This window comes from Lucilia sericata, unplaced genomic scaffold, assembly GCF_015586225.1.
Source record: "Lucilia sericata isolate MDLA Ls3-8-SP2 unplaced genomic scaffold, ASM1558622v1 Contig000628F_arrow, whole genome shotgun sequence".
NCBI classification, from domain to species: Eukaryota; Metazoa; Arthropoda; class Insecta; order Diptera; family Calliphoridae; genus Lucilia; species Lucilia sericata.
In genome coordinates, this window is record NW_023994634.1 from 16270 (window position 1) to 37288 (window position 21019).

The window sequence follows — 21019 nt, forward strand, 5'->3', positions numbered from 1 at the left end:
GACGGTGAAACAGAACTCGCCCCTTAGGTGTACCACGAATAGCAAGTCTGGAAACATTGACTCTGCCCATCGTAGCACTAATGACCCTGTTACTAAGGAGCTTTTTAATAAGTAGCTGAGTTGGTTGATCAACCCCTAATCCTTCAAGTGCCGCTAAGATGGCATCGGGATCGACATTATTGAAGGCCCCCTCAACACTCTTTATGTGCTAGTGAGCTTTTAACATGGGTTACTAGTGAGTGAAGTGCCGTTTCAACAGATTTTGCCCTTGTTATAGGCATGTTGCAAATTAGAGATTAACACCGATGTGATGGTTAGTCTAAGATGTATATCAATGAGCTGTTCTAGTGTCTTGAGAAGAAAAGACGCAAGACTAATTGGTCTGTAGTCCTTTGGTTTTGTATGTGATACCTTACCCCCTTTGGCAATAAAGACCACATTGCATCTCATCCACAAACGTGGGATGTATAATGTCCTTAAGCATGCATTATAAATAGCTAGTAGCCAGGGAATAATAATGTCTTCAACTTTCTGAGGATCTGCAGGAATAATACCGGACCCGGTGTTTTGAAAAGGTCAAAACTTCGTTTATGCTTTCTGTATTAATAATAACAGCGCAAGTGTTGGACATCGGGGCTGACACTTCGACGTTAATAGGTTAACAGCCCGGAAAATGAGTGTGCCGTAGAACTTATAAAGATTTCCTACATGACATTGTCCAGTTGCCACACGGTTTTTGAATATAACTCAGGAAAACATGTGAAGTAGACAATATTTTGCGAAGGCGATTGATTTCGGAAGAACTCTCAACATTAGTGTAGAAGGTCCTCCATGCCTTACTGTTCGCGTTTCTCATCATATTTTTAAAGTGATTTACTGAGAACTTGTAAGCTGACCAATTGTTTGTCCTCTTTGCCTCATTGAACCATCTATAACGTTCTTTCCCAGCATTCGCAATTTCCATACTTGGATCTGCCCCTTTTGACGGAAGGTTTACAAGAAATACTATTTGCTGAACAAAAAGCATTCGCATTAATCTCCTCAAATATTAATAAAAAGTGGAAAATTGGTTTTTTTATTGACATTTTTGAACATTATTTAGAAGTTGTTTTCATCGTAGGCTTGTGTTATTAATAATCTTAAGTAAAGTCCACATTACTAATAAATAGAAAATAAAATTTCCCAAAAAGTACCTGGACATATGTATGTGTACATATGCATGGAATAAAATATGATATTCAAATCCAAAATATTATTTGGTTATATTTGGTATTATTTGGTATATTAATTGGTCAATTACTTCGTTTTGTAGATATCAGAAAATTATTCGATTTTGGTGAGTTCTACCATTAGGCCTGTTTGTATATATATATGCCTAAGGTCAAAGTTTTTAATTTCGTAATTTTGTCCAAGATTCGAGTAGAATTTTTAAAAAATGTCTATCGATTCTTCCTAGTATTTACCATTGTAGTAATCACTTTATTTTATTATAAGTATTCTAAGGTGTAGGTCACTCAAGATTCATTATCGTCATTCTTATTAGTCATTTTTAATTGGGTTATAATTATGAAACAAATTTTAGTTTGTTCCAATTTTTTGTGAACAAATCTCCTATATTTTCCTATTTTTATCCAATTTTCCCATTATAACATGCATATTATATAGAAAACGTCTTGAAGACATGTCTGATAGAATTATTATAGAATTCATAAAATTTTGAATCGCCATTAGAAATTAGAAGATTTATTTAGGATAAATTCATACCACATATGTATACAGATTTAAAACAATCTTAAACTATATTTAAACAAAATCAATTTTCATAAGTTCATATACAATGAAGTCATACTCATTTCTAATTTCTTTGTTTAATCAAAAGGATATTAGACGATTTTTGTTTCAGTTCACTGTACGGAGACAAAAAATCAAATCTGAGGAAAAGAAAAACATTGACAAAGGAAAGAAAATTTTAAAGAAACGTTAAAAACTCTTTAGCAGACAAATACAAACACACACACACACACACATATTTTGAACAATGTTGATGTTTATAGAGGAATATAATATTAAAAAATGAACGAATGCAAATATGAAGAAAAAAATTAAATGGAAATATACTAAGAAAATCTTGCAGAAAGAGAAGAATTTCAACAGCAACAGCCATAGATACAAAACTTTATAAAACAAGCTAGCAACAGCAAAAGAATAAAAAGAAAAGTGGAATAAGTTAAAGATTAACAACTTTGTCCTTTAAAGATTCCTTGTTCTTAATAACCTTTATACTTATGTATAATATTTCTTTCATTTCTTTTAAACAAATAATTAAACAGGAAACCTTAAAAGTAAACATAAACTTTACTTACTTGTAGCCTGCTAAAATATTCATGAGAGTACTTTTGCCCGCACCAGACGGTCCCATAATCGCTGTCAATTCGCCATTACGAAATTTACCCGATACTCCCTTCAATATTGTTTTAAAACCACGGCCGTCGACCCTCTGATACTGAATAGGAAATTTCCGTAAATTCAATATCGACCGGTGGTCGTTGTGGCAAATGCGATAATGATACTGTGCCTTTTTTCTGTCCATTTGGACTGCAGTTATTGGGTATTTTGGGTGCCAATATATGATTACCGGATATGCCGCCATTGCATAAATTGTTTTGGGAACTGTAAGTAGATAGAGAAAAAAGAGAAAATAAATTAAAGTTTTGTAAATTGTTTTGAGTTAAAATTGTATGTGTAGAGAGTGGGGTTATAAAGTTTTAATTAGAAATCTTGATAAATGTTGTTTGTTTTGATAGATAGCCTGATAATAAGTTACAAAAAGTACTTTTCTATTTGGTATTTTTTTTAAGCGAGTGGGTATTTGAAAAGCACTTTTAACATTTTAATTTTTTATATTTTATTGGGAAGCTAACTTTCTGAGAATGCACAATTTTTAAACTTTAAAAACATAAAATTTTGTGTTTAATTTTAAACACTAATATTTTCAAACTTTAGTTTTAGATTATTCACGATGTCCCTCCCTCCATGACCCTCAGTCTGTCCTTCTGACTGTTTTTTAAATTTTAATTAAATTTAAATTTTTCTCATATATTTTTAGTTTATACAATTTGTTTGGTATTGAAAACGCCAATATTCGACCACGATTTCGCTTTGCCCCCATATAAAGTTACCAACAGAAAATTATTTTAACGTTCATAACCGTCTTAGAGAAGCATGTAAAGTGGCAAAATTCCTCATAAACAAGTATTTGTAGGATCGTAAATCTTTTCGTCAAATTTTGTGAAGATCGATCTATAATTAACCTTATACCCCATATAAAGTTCCCCAAAGTCCATAACTGACTTAAAAATATTAGTATATCAATAAAATTCGACGTGAACATGTTTTATAGGATCGGTCTAAAATGTACACTACCTCAATATAAGGTCCCCTTTAGAAAGTTACTTTAAAGCTTATAAATGACTTAATAATACTAGTATATCAATAAATTCGACATAAACAAGTCTAATAAGAACCAAAATCTTTTTCTGAATTATCTGAGGTTCAGCGCATTACTAACTCTACGCCTAGTACCCCTCAGAAAGCGACTTTAAAGTCCATAAATGGCCTTAAAATACCAGTATAGCAATGAGATTCGACATAAGCAAGATTTATAGGAACCAAAATTGTATTGCCAAATTTTATGAGCAGCGGTCCATAATTGTGCCTACACTAATATAAAGATCTCCGCAAAGAATTGGATATTGGGCGATTTTGGATTTAAGCCGCTATAAAAGGTCCCCTTTCAAAAATGTCTTTAACACTGACAATTGGCTTAAAAAAGCTTGGATAGTAATGAAATTCAACTTATGTAATTGAAACCAAAATCGTTGTTATATTTAATGAGGATGGGTCAATAATTGACCTTACATCCTATATAAGCTCCCCTTATGAAACTACTTCCAATCTTGAATTGCTTGTATAGCTATGAAATTTGACATAAACAAATATTATAAGAACTAAAATGTTTTTCCGAAATTCTATGAGGATCGGTTTATAATTAACCCAAGCCCATATTAAAGGCCCTATTCCGAAAATCCCCTTGATGTTTAAAAATTATCAATGATATATTTTGGTTAATTTCAAAAAATTTTGAACAAAAAAGTAGGCTTTTGAACATGACCCACTCCGATTAAATTCGGTACAAACATTATTCTTGTAAATATGAGTTTTAAATTTCTCCAAAAAGTCTAAATTCGTTACGGTTTAGATTTTGTCGAGATTTAAAGTTCATATTTTTTAGGATTTTTTTCAACAAGCATTAAATTTGACAAAAGTATCTATCCGATTTTACAAATCTTACAAATCTTGTGTTAAGCAAATCGAAACAACAAAAACATGAGCCAAATGTTGATGTTAATTGCAGCCTTTGTGTTCTTGATTTCAACAAACATTCAGATAGACACATATTATACAGACAGACGGCCATAACTTTATCGACTCTGCTATCTTTAGGGATCGAATATATATATGTACATATAATTTATAGGATCCCAAAAATATTTAGTTTATCTTCATATGGCCATCCATACCTCCAAATCGAATGTAGAATTTCTCAAATAACAGCAGTATTATATATAATAAATGCAATAGGCGAAATCTGAAACCATCTCCGATCCACAATTCCGAATGATTACAATATTGATGTACATCTTTCAATCAATTCATAATAAATTGATTTTGAAAGTGGGGTGTAGATGGACGTTTCAAAATGCCAATGAATGTCATAATGTCCCTAGATATAGCGACGTTAAGTCCACGGCTTACAAATAGTTTATATTTCATGAAAATAACTCAATTTGGAAAAGCCAGTTATCGTAATACCCATGACATTTTATAAGGGAATCCAAAATGCAATATGCAAGATACCCCACAGTTCGGGAAACAAATATTCCAAAACATTTCTGTATTAAAGTGCCACAGTATCCATGAATACTATGACACTAATTGGTGCATTATAAAATGTCAATTGAATCCAACGAAGGGACATTTGACATTATGACATGTTATCTGAGTCGTTTATTTTAAGGAATAAATGTGATTGAATAACTATTTGAATGCTAAAAGCAATCCACTATGGAGATGTAGGGCATAGTAAAATAGTTTATTTATACGACCTATTTTTTCCCTCAATTATAACCAATTTCCATTTTTATCCCGAAAAAAAATCATCAACAAAATAAGTTCATTATGTTTTTGTTTTGTTCTTTTTTAATGTTTTGTGAAAATTCAATTATCAACAGCAATTATGACCGCCAAAACCAAAGTCAAAACTTACTTCTTTGTCTTGAACCAAGTACGTTTATGTGGAATTTTTCCATTATCAATTTCCTTGATGTGTGGCTGCTGCAGCATATGTTGTTGCACCGAAGTTACTTGACCATTATTGGTAACAATTGTTTGGACAAAGGATACTGGTTGTTGTGTGCTATGATGACGATGATGTTGATTTAAATTACATTTATTATCATTAAACGTATCTCCATAGACCTTCGCAAATGCAGAATGACGTCTTAATTGTATATCGTTACATTGGCTGGTATATATTGTCGGTGTTTCGACCGATTCTAGCTTTAACTTTTGCCCCTTTTGTGGGGACGAACGATGTATGGGGCATATGGCCGATGATGATGCATTATCTATAAATGCAGTATTCAAGATGCCACCCTCTGAATCTATATGTATTCTAAGATTTGTATGATGATTATAGTTGCTACAGTTTTTTGGGCTAGTATGTACAAGGGTTGGCGTGGGCACTGTGGGCGATGAAGGTACAGATGATGGTGGTGTGATGGTAGTGGGGGTGTTAGATGTTTTATTGTTAAATGGTCGGCTGTTGCTGATGTTGCTATTACCAGCCGTATTCACTTTTGAGGCAGGTATTGTATTGTATTTTACTTGGGCAGTTTTACAAACATTCAAGACTAAATGTGCTTTACTATCTACACTATTACAACGAGTTAAAGATAATTGAGTTTATCTTGATGGTTGGACTCTTGAGAGTCCAATGAAGAATCTTTTTGCACTGTTGATGTTGAGGTTGATGACGACATTATTGTTCACTATTTTCTAAGCGTATTTATATGGTTCGTATTGTTTTCTATTGGAAAATTTAACTTTACACTTTTATTTAACATTACATTTTAATTTGTTGTTTATTTAAGTTATTACGTTGTCTATATTTAAAAAAAAAAAAATCATCACTTTATATAGTTTGTTTTAATTGTTATTTTTTTTTTAATTAATTTAAACTTTGTATCTTAAGATGTGCTGAAGTCTACTTTCAATGAGTGTAATTCTATGAATGTTTTTAAAAATTCTACGTTTTTTAAGATGTTGGTAAAAACATGAAAAAATTATTATTTTTTTAGCTCAAAACAGCTTTCTTGTTTGTCATCTTTATTTATGTTGTAGCAGAACCTTTTTAACGTCAGTTTAATTTGATGTTTTATTACTTTCAGCTTCATTAAAATCTTTATATTTCTTTATAATATTTTTTTTTTTGTTGTATTCAACTTATTCATCAACTTCCATTTAAAACTGGCAACAGCAATGAATGTCCTCCTTAAATATCACAAATGTGTTACTGACTGCTGCTTATTCACAAAACTACAATTTAACACCATTTCCAAGGCAATTAATAAATTTCTTAAAATTGCTGTAAAATTTCAACAGGAGAATATATGTATATCAGAACTGTTTGTACGTTCGTCCTACAGCTAGAAATTAAATTGTTTATTAAAGAACATTTTATGGACATCGACCCTATTCAAAACTACTTTCGAAATATTCTATCAGGATTGCTTTTGAAACAAATGATTTTTTTAATAATATGTTTGAAATTCATTCCTTTCATTCGGAAATGGTGTTACATTTGTAAAATGTCAAGTATCATTTTTTGTTATTTGTTCATTGACTTAAAGCACTAGATTTGATTATATCCAAATACTCTCACGTAAACATGCATACTCTAATAAAGTATATAGAATTTGTTTACACTATATACTAAGTATTATGTAATAAGTATTACATGTGTAATAAAGTTATTGATAAATAATTGTATTTGTGAACTATACAAATCTTCGTATATAAATATGAAATCTTTTAAACATTTTAATAATAAAATGTTTTAATAATAAAATAATTCTAACAAAATATTTTATTACTATAACTGCGAAATACACAAAAAACTTTAATTGTTTAAATTAAATTAAAATTTACCAACATTTCAACGTGTTTATATTTTTATGACAGACAGATCTATAATTTTTAGTGTTTGTACAGAAAACGTGTTTTTATATTAAAAAAAAGGTGTAAAATAAATCAAAATTAAACATTACACTGCACAACAAAAATGTTTAGAAGGTTTAGAACGCATAGAAATATTGATTTTATACCCAAAATAAATAATACCAATAGGCTTAGAATGATTTTCTAAATCGATTTAGCCATATTTGCCCAAACATGTAAATATTGTAATCTAACCACAGTTCGAAATTTGATTAAACGGCTATTTTGACCCAAGGACGAACATGGACAAAATCGGCCAATACAACCGTAACTCTTGAATAGGGCTATTTCTACAAATTTCTATAATGATCAGTCCCCACTTGCATTCACAAAAATTCCGCCTAATAAATCGGCTTAAACATTCATAACATTAACTGAACTAGAACTGAACTAAACTGACTAGAACTGAACTAGAACTGAACTAGAACTGAACTAGAACTGAACTAGAACTGAACTAGAACTGAACTAGAACTGAACTGAACTAGAACTGAACTAGAACTGAACTAGAACTGAACTAGAACTGAACTAGAACTGAACTAGAACTGAACTAGAACTGAACTAGAACTGAACTAGAACTGAACTAGAACTGAACTAGAACTGAACTAGAACTGAACTAGAACTGAACTAGAACTGAACTAGAACTGAACTAGAACTGAACTAGAACTGAACTAGAACTGAACTAGAACTGAACTAGAACTGAACTAGAACTGAACTAGAACTGAACTAGAACTGAACTAGAAACTGAACTAGAACTGAACTAGAACTGAACTAGAACTGAACTAGAACTGAACTAGAACTGAACTAGAACTGAACTAGAACTGAACTAGAACTGAACTAGAAACTGAACTAGAACTGAACTAGACTGAACTGAACTAGAACTGAACTAGAACTGAACTAGAACTGAACTAGAACTGAACTGAACTAGAACTGAACTAGAACTGAACTAGAACTGAACTAGAACTGAACTAGAACTGAACTAGAACTGAACTAGAACTGAACTAGAACTGAACTAGAACTGAACTAGAACTGAACTAGAACTGAACTAGAACTGAACTAGAACTGAACTAGAACTGAACTAGAACTGAACTAGAACTGAACTAGAACTGAACTAGAACTGAACTAGAACTGAACTAGAACTGAACTAGAACTGAACTAGAACTGAACTAGAACTGAACTAGAACTGAACTAGAACTGAACTAGAACTGAACTAGAACTGAACTAGAACTGAACTAGAACTGAACTAGAACTGAACTAGAACTGAACTAGAACTGAACTAGAACTGAACTAGAACTGAACTAGAACTGAACTAGAACTGAACTAGAACTGAACTAGAACTGAACTAGAACTGAAACTAAACTGAACTAGAACTGAACTAGAACTGAACTAGAACTGAACTAGAACTGAACTAGAACTGAACTAGAACTGAACTAGAACTGACTAGAACTGAACTAGAACTGAACTAGAACTGAACTAGAACTGACTAGAACTGAACTAGAACTGAACTAGAACTGAACTAGAACTGAACTAGAACTGAACTAGAACTGAACTAAAGCTGAACTAGAACTGAACTAGAACTGAACTAAAACTGAACTAGAACTGAACTAGAACTGAACTAGAACTGAACTAGAACTGAACTAGAACTGAACTAGAACTGAACTAGAACTGAACTAGAACTGAACTAGAACTGAACTAGAACTGAACTAGAACTGAACTAGAACTGAACTAGAACTGAACTAGAACTGAACTAGAACTGAACTTTTTGTAATGTTAAAAGGGCAAATTTGTTCGCTTAAATTTCACTTAAAGACTTTAAGAAAATTTGAAATTACATATATCCCAAAAATTACACAATATTTATGAGTTCTTTGTTGCAGGAAAAAAAGAAGATTTTAATTTAATTGAAGGAAGACAAAGAACATCATAATTCAATGACCTATGAACTTGCGTTGTATCTTTGTACATCACACTTTGTGTCATTAATTAATTATGATTTCTATTACGACTTTGTTAAATGAGATGTAAGATGATTTTTTTTTTTTTTGGAAAACATTATGATAAGGGAATATTTGATGGCTAAGCAATTTTTAAATGGAGGGATTTGGGGAGATTTAAACAAATATAATTAAATAACAATTTGATTAAGAATTTTTAATACTTAGTTATGAAAAGGTCCTTGTATTGTTTTTTGAAACTCAATATTATTTCAATATTTTCACAGTTTATATAGAAAATGTGTAAAATATTTATTTACCAACAATTGCGCGTTATTTTTATTTGCTACCTTTAGGAAGTTAAAAGAACATTTACAACCCTCTTTTCAATTGCCAAAAAAGTCTTTAATATTTACATTTCACTGTGTACTCTGCCACATCCTAAAACTAATGCGTAATATTCTTGCCAGAAATTGATAGGAAATTAAAACCAAATTATGTTACAAGTGCTTAATATTTCTGTTGTTTTAAATACAATTCCATAAATGTTTATCAGTTTTTTATCATTTCTTTAAAATCAGGTCAACACTTTAAAATTGTAGATTTATTTCCTGTGCAAAGTTTGTTACTTTCATTACATTAACGGTAGTTTATTGCCCTGTAATAGTCATATTAAAATATTCAAATAATAATAAAAATTTAATATAGGGTAAAGTATTAATTAGTATTTTTATTACATCTAGGGTCATTGACATTTTCATTAAGTCTTTGCTGTTGGCTTGCAATAGAATTGCATATTTTTGTTTTTGGAATTAATATATATATATTAGTTTAAATCTGCATATTATATTTAGAATATGTATCAGCAGGTTCTTTCATCATTGAATATAATCCAAATTTTATTTACATATATGTGTGTAATGGCATTATATTTGCATTGAACAAAATAACATGATATGACCAAATGCCAAATTAAGCCAAGGTTATTTGTATTGGCAACTGTGAGAGACACCTTGAAACAATTAAGAGATTTTAGTTTTCAAATATTGTTCAAATAATAATTGTTTTATTTTTATTGAGCAAATTCATTGTTTGGCAATTAAACATTAAAATGTAAATAAATTTGCGTCTGTGATGGAATAACAGCCTACTAAGATTGTAGAGGTCCATGTCTAGAAATAGAATCAAATTAGAAAAACTAATATAGAACTAACTAAAACTGAACTTGAAATTAACTAGAACTGAACTAGAACTGAACTAGAACTGAACTAGAACTGAACTAGAACTGAACTAGAACTGAACTAGAACTGAACTAGAACTGAACTAGAACTGAAATAGAACTGAACTAGAACTGAACTAGAACTGAACTAGAACTGAACTAGAACAGAACTAGAACTGAACTAGAACTGAACTAGAACTGAACTAGAACTGAACTAGAACTGAACTAGAACTGAACTAGAACTGAACTAGAACTGAACTAGAACAGAACTAGAACTGAACTAGAACTGAACTAGAACTGAACTAGAACTGAACTAGAACTGAACTAGAACTGAACTAGAACTGAACTAGAACTAGAACTGAACTAGAACTAAACTAGAACTGAACTAGAACTGAACTAGAACTGAACTAGAACTGAACTAGAACTGAACTAGAAATGAACTAGAACTGAACTGGAACTGAACTAGAACTGAACTAGAACTGAACTAGAACTGAACTAGAACTGAACTAGAACTGAACTAGAACTGAACTAGAACTGAACTAGAACTGAACTAGAACTGAACTAGAACTGAACTGAACTAGAACTGAACTAGAATTGAACTAGAACTGAACTAGAACTGAACTAGAAATGAACTAGAACTGAACTAGAACAGAACTAGAACTAGAACTGAACTAGAACTGAACTAGAACTGAACTTGAACTGAACTAGAACTGAACTAGAACAGAACTAGAACTGAACTAGAACTGAACTAGAACTGAACTAGAACTGAACTAGAACTGAACTAGAACTGAACTAGAACTGAACTAGAACTTAACTAGAACTGAACTAGAACTGAACTAGAACTGAACTAGAACTGAACTAGAACTGAACTAGAACTGAACTAGAACTGAACTAGAACTGAACTAGAACTGAACTAGAACTGAACTAGAACTGAACTAGAACTGAACTAGAACTGAACTAGAACTGAACTAGAACTGAACTAGAACTGAACTAGAACTGAACTAGAACTGAACTAGAACTGAACTAGAACTGAACTAGAACTGAACTAGAACTGAACTGAACTAAAGAACTGAACTAGAACTGAACTAGAACTGAACTAGAACTGAACTAGAACTGAACTAGAACTGAACTAGAACTGAACTAGAACTGAACTAGAACTGAACTAGAACTGAACTAGAACTGAACTAGAACTGAACTAGAACTGAACTAGAACTGAACTAGAACTGAACTAGAACTGAACTAGAACTGAACTAGAACTGAACTAGAACTGAACTAGAACTGAACTAGAACTGAACTAGAACTGAACTAGAACTGAACTAGAACTGAACTAGAACTGAACTAGAACTGAACTAGAACTGAACTAGAACTGAACTAGAACTGAACTAGAACTAAACTAGAACTGAACTAGAACTAGAACTGAACTAGAACTGAACTAGAACTGAACTAGAACTGAACTAGAACTGAACTAGAACTGAACTAGAACTGAACTAGAACTGAACTAGAACTGAACTAGAACTGAACTAGAACTGAACTAGAACTGAACTAGAACTGAACTAGAACTGAACTAGAACTGAACTAGAACTGAACTAGAACTGAACTAGAACTGAACTAGAACTGAACTAGAACTGAACTAGAACTGAACTAGAACTGAACTAGAACTGAACTAGAACTGAACTAGAACTGAACTAGAAGTGAACTAGAACTGAACTAGAACTGAACTAGAACTGAACTAGAACTGAACTAGAACTGAACTAGAACTGAACTAGAACTGAACTAGAACTGAACTAGAACTGAACTAGAACTGAACTAGAACTGAACTAGAACTGAACTAGAACTGAACTAGAACTGAACTAGAACTGAACTAGAACTGAACTAGAACTGAACTAGAACTGAACTAGAACTGAACTAGAACTGAACTAGAACTGAACTAGAACTGAACTAGAACTGAACTAGAACTGAACTAGAACTGAACTAGAACTGAACTAGAACTGAACTAGAACTGAACTAGAACTGAACTAGAACTAGAACTAGAACTGAACTAGAACTGAACTAGAACTGAACTAGAACTGAACTAGAACTGAACTAGAACTGAACTAGAACTGACTAGAACTGAACTAGAACTGAACTAGAACTAGAACTAGAACTAGAACTAGAACTAGAACTGAACTAGAACTGAACTAGAACTGAACTAGAACTGAACTAGAACTGAACTAGAACTGAACTAGAAACTGAACTAGAACTGAACTAGAACTGAACTAGAACTGAACTAGAACTGAACTAGAACTGAACTAGAACTGAACTAGAACTGAACTAGAACTGAACTAGAACTGAACTGAACTAGAACTGAACTAGAATTGAACTAGAACTGAACTAGAACTGAACTAGAAATGAACTAGAACTGAACTAGAACAGAACTAGAACTAGAACTGAACTAGAACTGAACTAGAACTGAACTTGAACTGAACTAGAACTGAACTAGAACAGAACTAGAACTGAACTAGAACTGAACTAGAACTGAACTAGAACTGAACTAGAACTGAACTAGAACTGAACTAGAACTGAACTAGAACTAGAACTAACTAGAACTGAACTAGAACTGAACTAGAACTGAACTAGAACTGAACTAGAACTGAACTAGAACTGAACTAGAACTGAACTAGAACTGAACTAGAACTGAACTAGAACTGAACTAGAACTGAACTAGAACTGAACTAGAACTGAACTAGAACTGAACTAGAACTGAACTACGAACTAGAACTGAACTAGAACTGAACTAGAACTGAACTAGAACTGAACTAGAACTGAACTAGAACTGAACTAGAACTGAACTAGAACTGAACTAGAACTGAACTAGAACTGAACTAGAACTGAACTAGAACTGAACTAGAACTGAACTAGAACTGAACTAGAACTGAACTAGAACTGAACTAGAACTGAACTAGAACTGAACTAGAACTGAACTAGAACTGAACTAGAACTGAACTAGAACTGAACTAGAACTGAACTAGAACTGAACTAGAACTGAACTAGAACTGAACTAGAACTGAACTAGAACTGAACTAGAACTGAACTAGAACTGAACTAGAACTGAACTAGAACTGAACTAGAACTGAACTAGAACTGAACTAGAACTGAACTAGAACTGAACTAGAACTGAACTAGAACTGAACTAGAACTGAACTAGAACTGAACTAGAACTGATCTTGAACTGGAATTAAACTAGAACTGAACTTGAACTGAACTTGAACTGAACTATAACTGAACAAAAACTGAACTAGAATTGAACTTGAAACGTCAGTGTGTTGAGATTTTATCTGGACAATAAAATTTCGACAAAAGGTCGAAATATACTATAAATAGCTGAAATCGATTCGTAAAATCACCTAGACCCCTTTCTATCGTTTAAGAATCGAACCAATAAAAGTTTTTTCTTGCAAAAGATCTATAATATTCTTAAATAATGACTAACATCAAAGTTTTTTAAAATGTTGTAAAATTGCAATACGAATGCTATATGCATTGCATTAAAATTATCTGTATTGCTTATGCAATAAATTAACATTTAATTTGGACTATAAATTACATCTTAATATAAGATTAAATCTGATCTATTGTGAAATATGAAAAAAAGATTAAATACAATAGTGAAAACTACTACTTCAGCATTGATTGGACAATTAATTGTCCAACCAAGTATATTCGTAAAAATTTCAACACTATATTTAACTTAAATAAAAATTCCTATAATATGATATCACAACTTTACTGTATAAAGAATTATTTTTTATTTATTTATTATGTGTCTTGACCATTTGTAGCATTTCAAAATTATTATTAATTTAAGAAAATATAATTTTTAATTTAATTAAAATACACAAGAGTCTGCTTTGCAAATAAAAAAAAAGCGGCAGTAATTAAGAAAACAATAACAATGTAATGTAAATTTATTTGTATATATAGAAAACAATAACAATACAATATGAAATTTTTATAAAGAAGACATGCGCTTTCCGAAAATGTTCGAGTATCCAACACATCAAGTACTTACTTGTAATGAATATGACATGCGTTTTATTTTTCTCTCGTATGAATAAGAATACGTATTTATCTGGGAGATAAATGTCAAATTGTAAGAAATGTAAGAAAAATTAAGGAACTTGTAAGGCCGTAACGAATTCAAAATAAACTTTAAATACTTTCAAGCTGTCGCCTTTTTGAAACAAATACATACATATTAAAATATGTGATACCTTACTTCAGCTATGTATGTTTTTTTGGACGAGATAGGGACTTCACCGATGTCCACTATATATTGTAGATCGTCTTTTATTTAATTCTATCTCAGAACAGTCTTATATGGAACTAGGTCAAACAATTAATACAATTTATTTATATTGAATTATAACGCAATTTCGATAATGTTACAAGATTTTTACTCCGACTGATGTTTCGAGGCGTTACATACGTACTGATTCAATCAATATACCCCCTATCTTAGGAGGTTTTTATAAAACTAAATAAAACGTGTTTCTTTTTTTAATTTCACGGTCATTGTTAAATGATTTAAACAAGTAAGAAATACACAAATTGAAACATGTTGATTATGTCAAAATGTACGTGTAATCATATAAAATCTCATTACACGTACATTTTTGCTGACAATTGAACATATACAAATACAAAGTCTTCTAAAGGATTCTATGAACTCAAACGGAATTATATAAATATTTCTAAGTAAAAAGTGAATGTAGTTTATTTTTAATTTTCACACGAAAAATGTCAATGTTCCGTAAAATTCGAATGTTCCGTAAGTTATCTGGGGACTTCAGAAAAAAAAAAAAATTCAACAGATGGACATTGCATATTGGAAGAATATCGAAAACAAAAGGAATAAACCCGTTATACGTCTCTAGATAGGAACAGTTGTCGAGTTTAAGTTTTGAATCTAGTCAAGAAGTAACTTTATATTACATCCTATAGTTTACGAGAATTAAACACTTTACTACAATTTTGATTTGACTGAATTTTTGCAATAGCAGATAAAAATATTTCACATTTTCCACATTCCTGTCGCTAATATCCTAACATGTTTTCAAAAGATAAGGATGGATGGACGGACAGACATGGATAGATAATCTTTAAAACCCAAGCCAATGTTTGTAGCGCACTAAAATTTTGGACCTTAATATTAATAAACAAATGTTGCCCTTTGTTTTTTAAATAAACAAATTGTTAATGGTTTTGATCTAAAAGACAAGCATTTGAAATTTATATTTAATTGCATTCAAAGTTCTATATTATTTAAGTACATCAGTACTTTTAAAGTACAAATTTTACTAAATAAAAGTACAATAGTACTTATTATCTCTGGCACGTGAATTTTATATTTTGTTTACGTATGTTTCTGAATAAACAACTTTAACAACGCATACGGAATTAAAATTATTTTTTATTTTATTTTGTTTTTTTTTTATTGTTATTTTTGTTTTTTTTTTCTAAAAATAAAAAATAAGCAGTTTAGTATTTATGAGGTACATATGTACTTATTATTAAATAATAATTGAATCATTTTAAAATAAATGTATGTATGTATGCACAACATTTCTATTTAGCTTCCGTTTGTTGAACAAAAGCTTTTATAAATAACAAAATGTTGTTGACCTAGTGATTAATGGGTGTAGCTAAACATTTTTAAAAGCAACATGTTGCTAGAACGTATAAACAGTTTTATTTTATTTATCAACAAGAAAATAATAATATATGCTAAGGTATAATTCAGTTAATTGCAATTTATAAAAGTTTATCAATTAATTAAGTGCGATTACGGCTAACTTCAGGGACCTATGGCAGTTGTGTATAATTTTAATGAGACAAAATTTGATATAAAGGTATTTGTTAAAAAATACGCAGATGTAAAAAAATGTAGCTAATTACGCACTAGAAATATGATATTTTGACAACTTGAAGCTACACAATGACACAAGAACGGAGTTTCATAGGAATGCAACATTTTGATAACTAACTAACTAACTAACTAACTAACTAACTAACTAACTAACTAACTAACTAACTAACTAACTAACTAACTAACTAACTAACTAACTAACTACTAACTAACTAACTAACTAACTAACTAACTAACTAACTACTACTAACGAACTAACTAACTAACTACTAACTACTACTAACTAACTAACTAACTAACTAACTAACTACTAACTAACTAACTAACTACTACTAACTAACTAACTAACTAACTAACTAACTAACTAACTAACTAACTAACTAACTAACTAACTAACTAACTACTAACTAACTAACTAACTAACTAACTAACTAACTACTAACTAACTAACTACTAACTACTAACTAACTAACTAACTACACTAACTAACTAACTAACTAACTAACTAACTAACTAACTAACTACTACTAACTACTGAACTAACTAACTAACTAACTAACTAACTAACTAACTAACTAACTACTAACTAACTAACTAACTAACTAACTAACTAACTAACTAACTACTAACTAACTAACTAACTAACTAACTACTAACTAACTAACTAACTAACTAACTAACTAACTAACTAACTAACTAACTACTACTAACTAACTAACTAACTAACTAACTAACTAACTACAACTAACTAACTAACTAACTAACTACTACTAACTAACTAACTACTACTAACTAACTAACTAACTACTAACTAACTACTAACTAACTAACTAACTAACTAACTAACTACTAACTAACTAACTAACTAACTAACTAACTAACTAACTAACTAACTAACTAACTAACTAACTAACTAACTAACTAACTACTAACTAACTAACTACTAACTAACTAACTACTACTAACTAACTAACTAACTACTAACTAACTAACTAACTAACTAACTAACTAACTAACTAACTAACTACTAACTAACTAACTAACTAACTACTAACTAACTAACTAACTAACTAACTAACTAACTAACTAACTAACTAACTAACTAACTAACTACTAACTAACTAACTAACTAACTACTAACTAACTAACTAACTAACTAACTAACTAACTAACTAACTAACTAACTAACTAACTAACTAACTAACTACTAACTAACTACTACTAACTAACTAACTACTACTAACTAACTAACTAACTAACTAACTAACTACTACTAACTAACTAACTAACTAACTAACTAACTAACTAACTAACTAACTAACTAACTAACTAACTAACTAACTAACTAACTAACTAACTAACTAACTAACTAACTAACTAACTAACTAACTAACTAACTAACTAACTAACTAACTAACTAACTAACTAACTAACTAACTACTAACTAACTACTAACTAACTAACTAACTAACTACTAACTACTAACTAACTAACTAACTAACTAACTAACTAACTAACTAACTACTAACTAACTAACTAACTAACTAACTAACTAACTAACTAACTAACTAACTAACTAACTACTAACTAACTAACTAACTAACTACTAACTAACTAACTACTAACTAACTAACTAACTAACTAACTAACTAACTAACTAACTACTAACTAACTAACTAACTAACTAACTAACTAACTAACTAACTAACTAACTAACTAACTAACTAACTAACTAACTAACTAACTAACTAACTAACTAACTAACTAACTAACTAACTAACTACTAACTAACTAACTAACTACTAACTAACTAACTAACTAACTACTAACTAACTAACTACTAACTAACTAACTAACTAACTAACTAACTAACTAACTAACTAACTAACTAACTAACTAACTAACTAACTAACTAACTAACTAACTAACTAACTAACTAACTAACTAACTACTAACTATAACTACTAACTAACTAACTAACTAACTACTAACTAACTACTAACTAACTAACTAACTACTAACTAACTAACTACTACTAACTAACTAAACTAACTAACTAACTAACTAACTACTAACTAACTAACTAACTACTAACTAACTAACTAACTAACTAACTAACTAACTAACTACTAACTAACTAACTAACTAACTAACTAACTAACTAACTAACTAACTAACGAACTAACTAACTAACTAACTAACTAACTAACTAACTACTAACTAACTAACTAGCTAACTAACTAACTAACTAACTAACTAACTAACAAAATAACCTTTGTGCAAATTTCATCAATCGATTTTTTGAGTTGGGTCACTTTACATACTAAATGCTTTTTAAACTGAGAAAATAATAAACCCATACTAATAGTAGTTGATTTTTTTGTTGTTACAAACTACCATTTCCTTTTAAATATATGTATGTATGTCCATCTAAGCAACCTACATATTAACGTTTTAATCTTTTTTGAATAACATTTTTTCGGTATCATAATCCAATTGATATAAAACAGCTGTTCGTAGGTTGTTATGAAAGAACAAACATATGAATTCATTCTTCAACTAACATTTTCATGTATCACAAATGAAAAAATATCGATAGAAAATATTGCTTCTGCTTACGTTATCCGGAACGAAGAACAAATACAATCAATGGCTAATAATGCTTTTGTTGTCATCGTCGTTGTAATATCTATTTGTTCCGTATATTTGCTAGACTTAACAATAATCATGACGCTTTTCAAAGCAAATGTTGGCTAGTATCCCTGCAGGTCGGAGTGCCAGTTTCGAACTAATGACCCAGCTTAGCACTACCATTGACACTGCAATATATTACCCCTGCTGGGTGAAATAGTAAGAATGTTTCAAAGTGTTTCTTGTTAGATTACTTTAGGATATTAAAGTGATGACTACGAGCTAGATTACTGGGGGAAACTAAAGTAATGATTTACTTTCTTAATGACAAACAAAAAATACATGTTAAATAATTCAAACGGCTATATGAAATGGAGTATAAAAAAAATACATTGACTCCATGTTAAACTGCTGGAATACGATTAGTTGCTATCATTGCTACAAACCATGACAGTTATAAGCTTGAAGGTGTGTGTGTGTGTTTGTATTAGTTAAGTCTCTTTGTTTTTGTACAATTTTCCATACTTTTCCTTTTTCTGTTTTTGATATTACGAGTTTTTCATACTCTCGTTCTGTCTCTCTCGTTGTTTTCCTTTGTTTTTAAGTACATTTGCACTTAAAATTCAGCAAACTGCACAACGAACCAAGTGCACATGTACTTAAACGTAATATAAACCTATAAACAAAATAATACTAACAAAAACAACAACAACAAAAACATCATAATAATAAAAACAAATAAAAGAAGAAGAACTACCACCAAGTGAACGAACTTAAAATATTGGCATACACATGACTCGTTGTTGGTTGGTCGTTCGGTCGGTCGGTCGCTTGGTATCAGTCATTCATTCATTCATTTATTCAGTTAGTCAGTCAGCGTCATTTATTATTTGTTGGAGCGTGAGTTTGTTGTTATTTTTTTTGTAGTAGTTGTTGTTACTCACATTATTTTTTATCGTATGAAAACTTACGACTTAATGTTTTTTTGTTTATTTTGGGATTTTGCACTATGGGTTATTGATATGAAAGAAAATTTATAGAAAATTAAGAGGAGTTTATTTGATAGAGATTTGTACTTTAATTGTGGATTGGTCTGCAAGTGATTCAAGTCATTTTATTGGAGTTTTATTTTCTGTGCTTTGTTTATATAGTCTACTCATCAGGTGCCTCCGTAAGTTTGTTGTTATTATTGTAGTCTATCAGTATAGAGGTCATGGGTTCGATTCCCAGCTGAATTTCAACTATTTTTTCTGTTAACCTCCAAAAACAATTCTTTAATTATAATCCTATGTTTGGTAGCCAATGTTTGACTATATAGTAATTTCTTATTTCTTTTATAGTTTTGATGGCTAAGCTTAATCGTCTGACCCATTGTGAAAAGTTACACTAAAAAGCTAAGTTAGCAAAAGTAAAGCTGCAATCATTATACCCTATACCACTATAGTGGGGAGGGTATTATGTTTTTGTGCTGATTTGTGTAACACCCAAAACAAATTGGTCATACACCCTTAAAGTATACCAATCGGCTCAGAATCAGTTTTTCGGCACATACTCTTCTTTTGACCCAAGGACGAAGCCTATTATTTCGTATAGCCCCCTTACAACCGTATTCCCCGAATAGGGCTTTTGAGCTTATAAATATGTTAAATGTTCTTGTATCACTTCAAAAATTGGTAAAACTTAGTTTTATATAAGTCTTAATAATACTGCTGATTTTCATAATGATCGGGCTTCGTTTGACCCTATCCTCCATACAAAGTCCCCTTCAGAAAATGACTTGATGTTCAAAATTCACTTACAAAAACTAATATTCTGCATAAATAACTAATGTAGACGTAAATCCCTCTACCAAAAGTTATAAGGATATGAAATTTAACACTTTATTATAAAATACAAATCAATATTGTTAACATTATCACTGGTGTAGGGTATCATATGGTTGGCCATGCCCAACTTTAAATTCTTACTTTTTTCATTTATAAAAAAGCTAACAAT

At 30.5% G+C, this 21019-nt stretch overlaps 1 protein-coding gene across 1 annotated transcript in view; it reads right to left on the bottom strand.

Annotated features, from left to right (window-relative positions):
• LOC119606845 (ATP-binding cassette sub-family G member 1) overlaps positions 1-21019 on the bottom strand; it is a 91345-nt gene that overhangs the window by 5817 nt on the left and 64509 nt on the right. Inside the window, 2 exon segments of the mRNA XM_037960493.1 lie at positions 2364-2485; positions 2487-2670. Of these exon segments, the coding sequence (XP_037816421.1) occupies positions 2364-2485; positions 2487-2670 (306 nt within the window).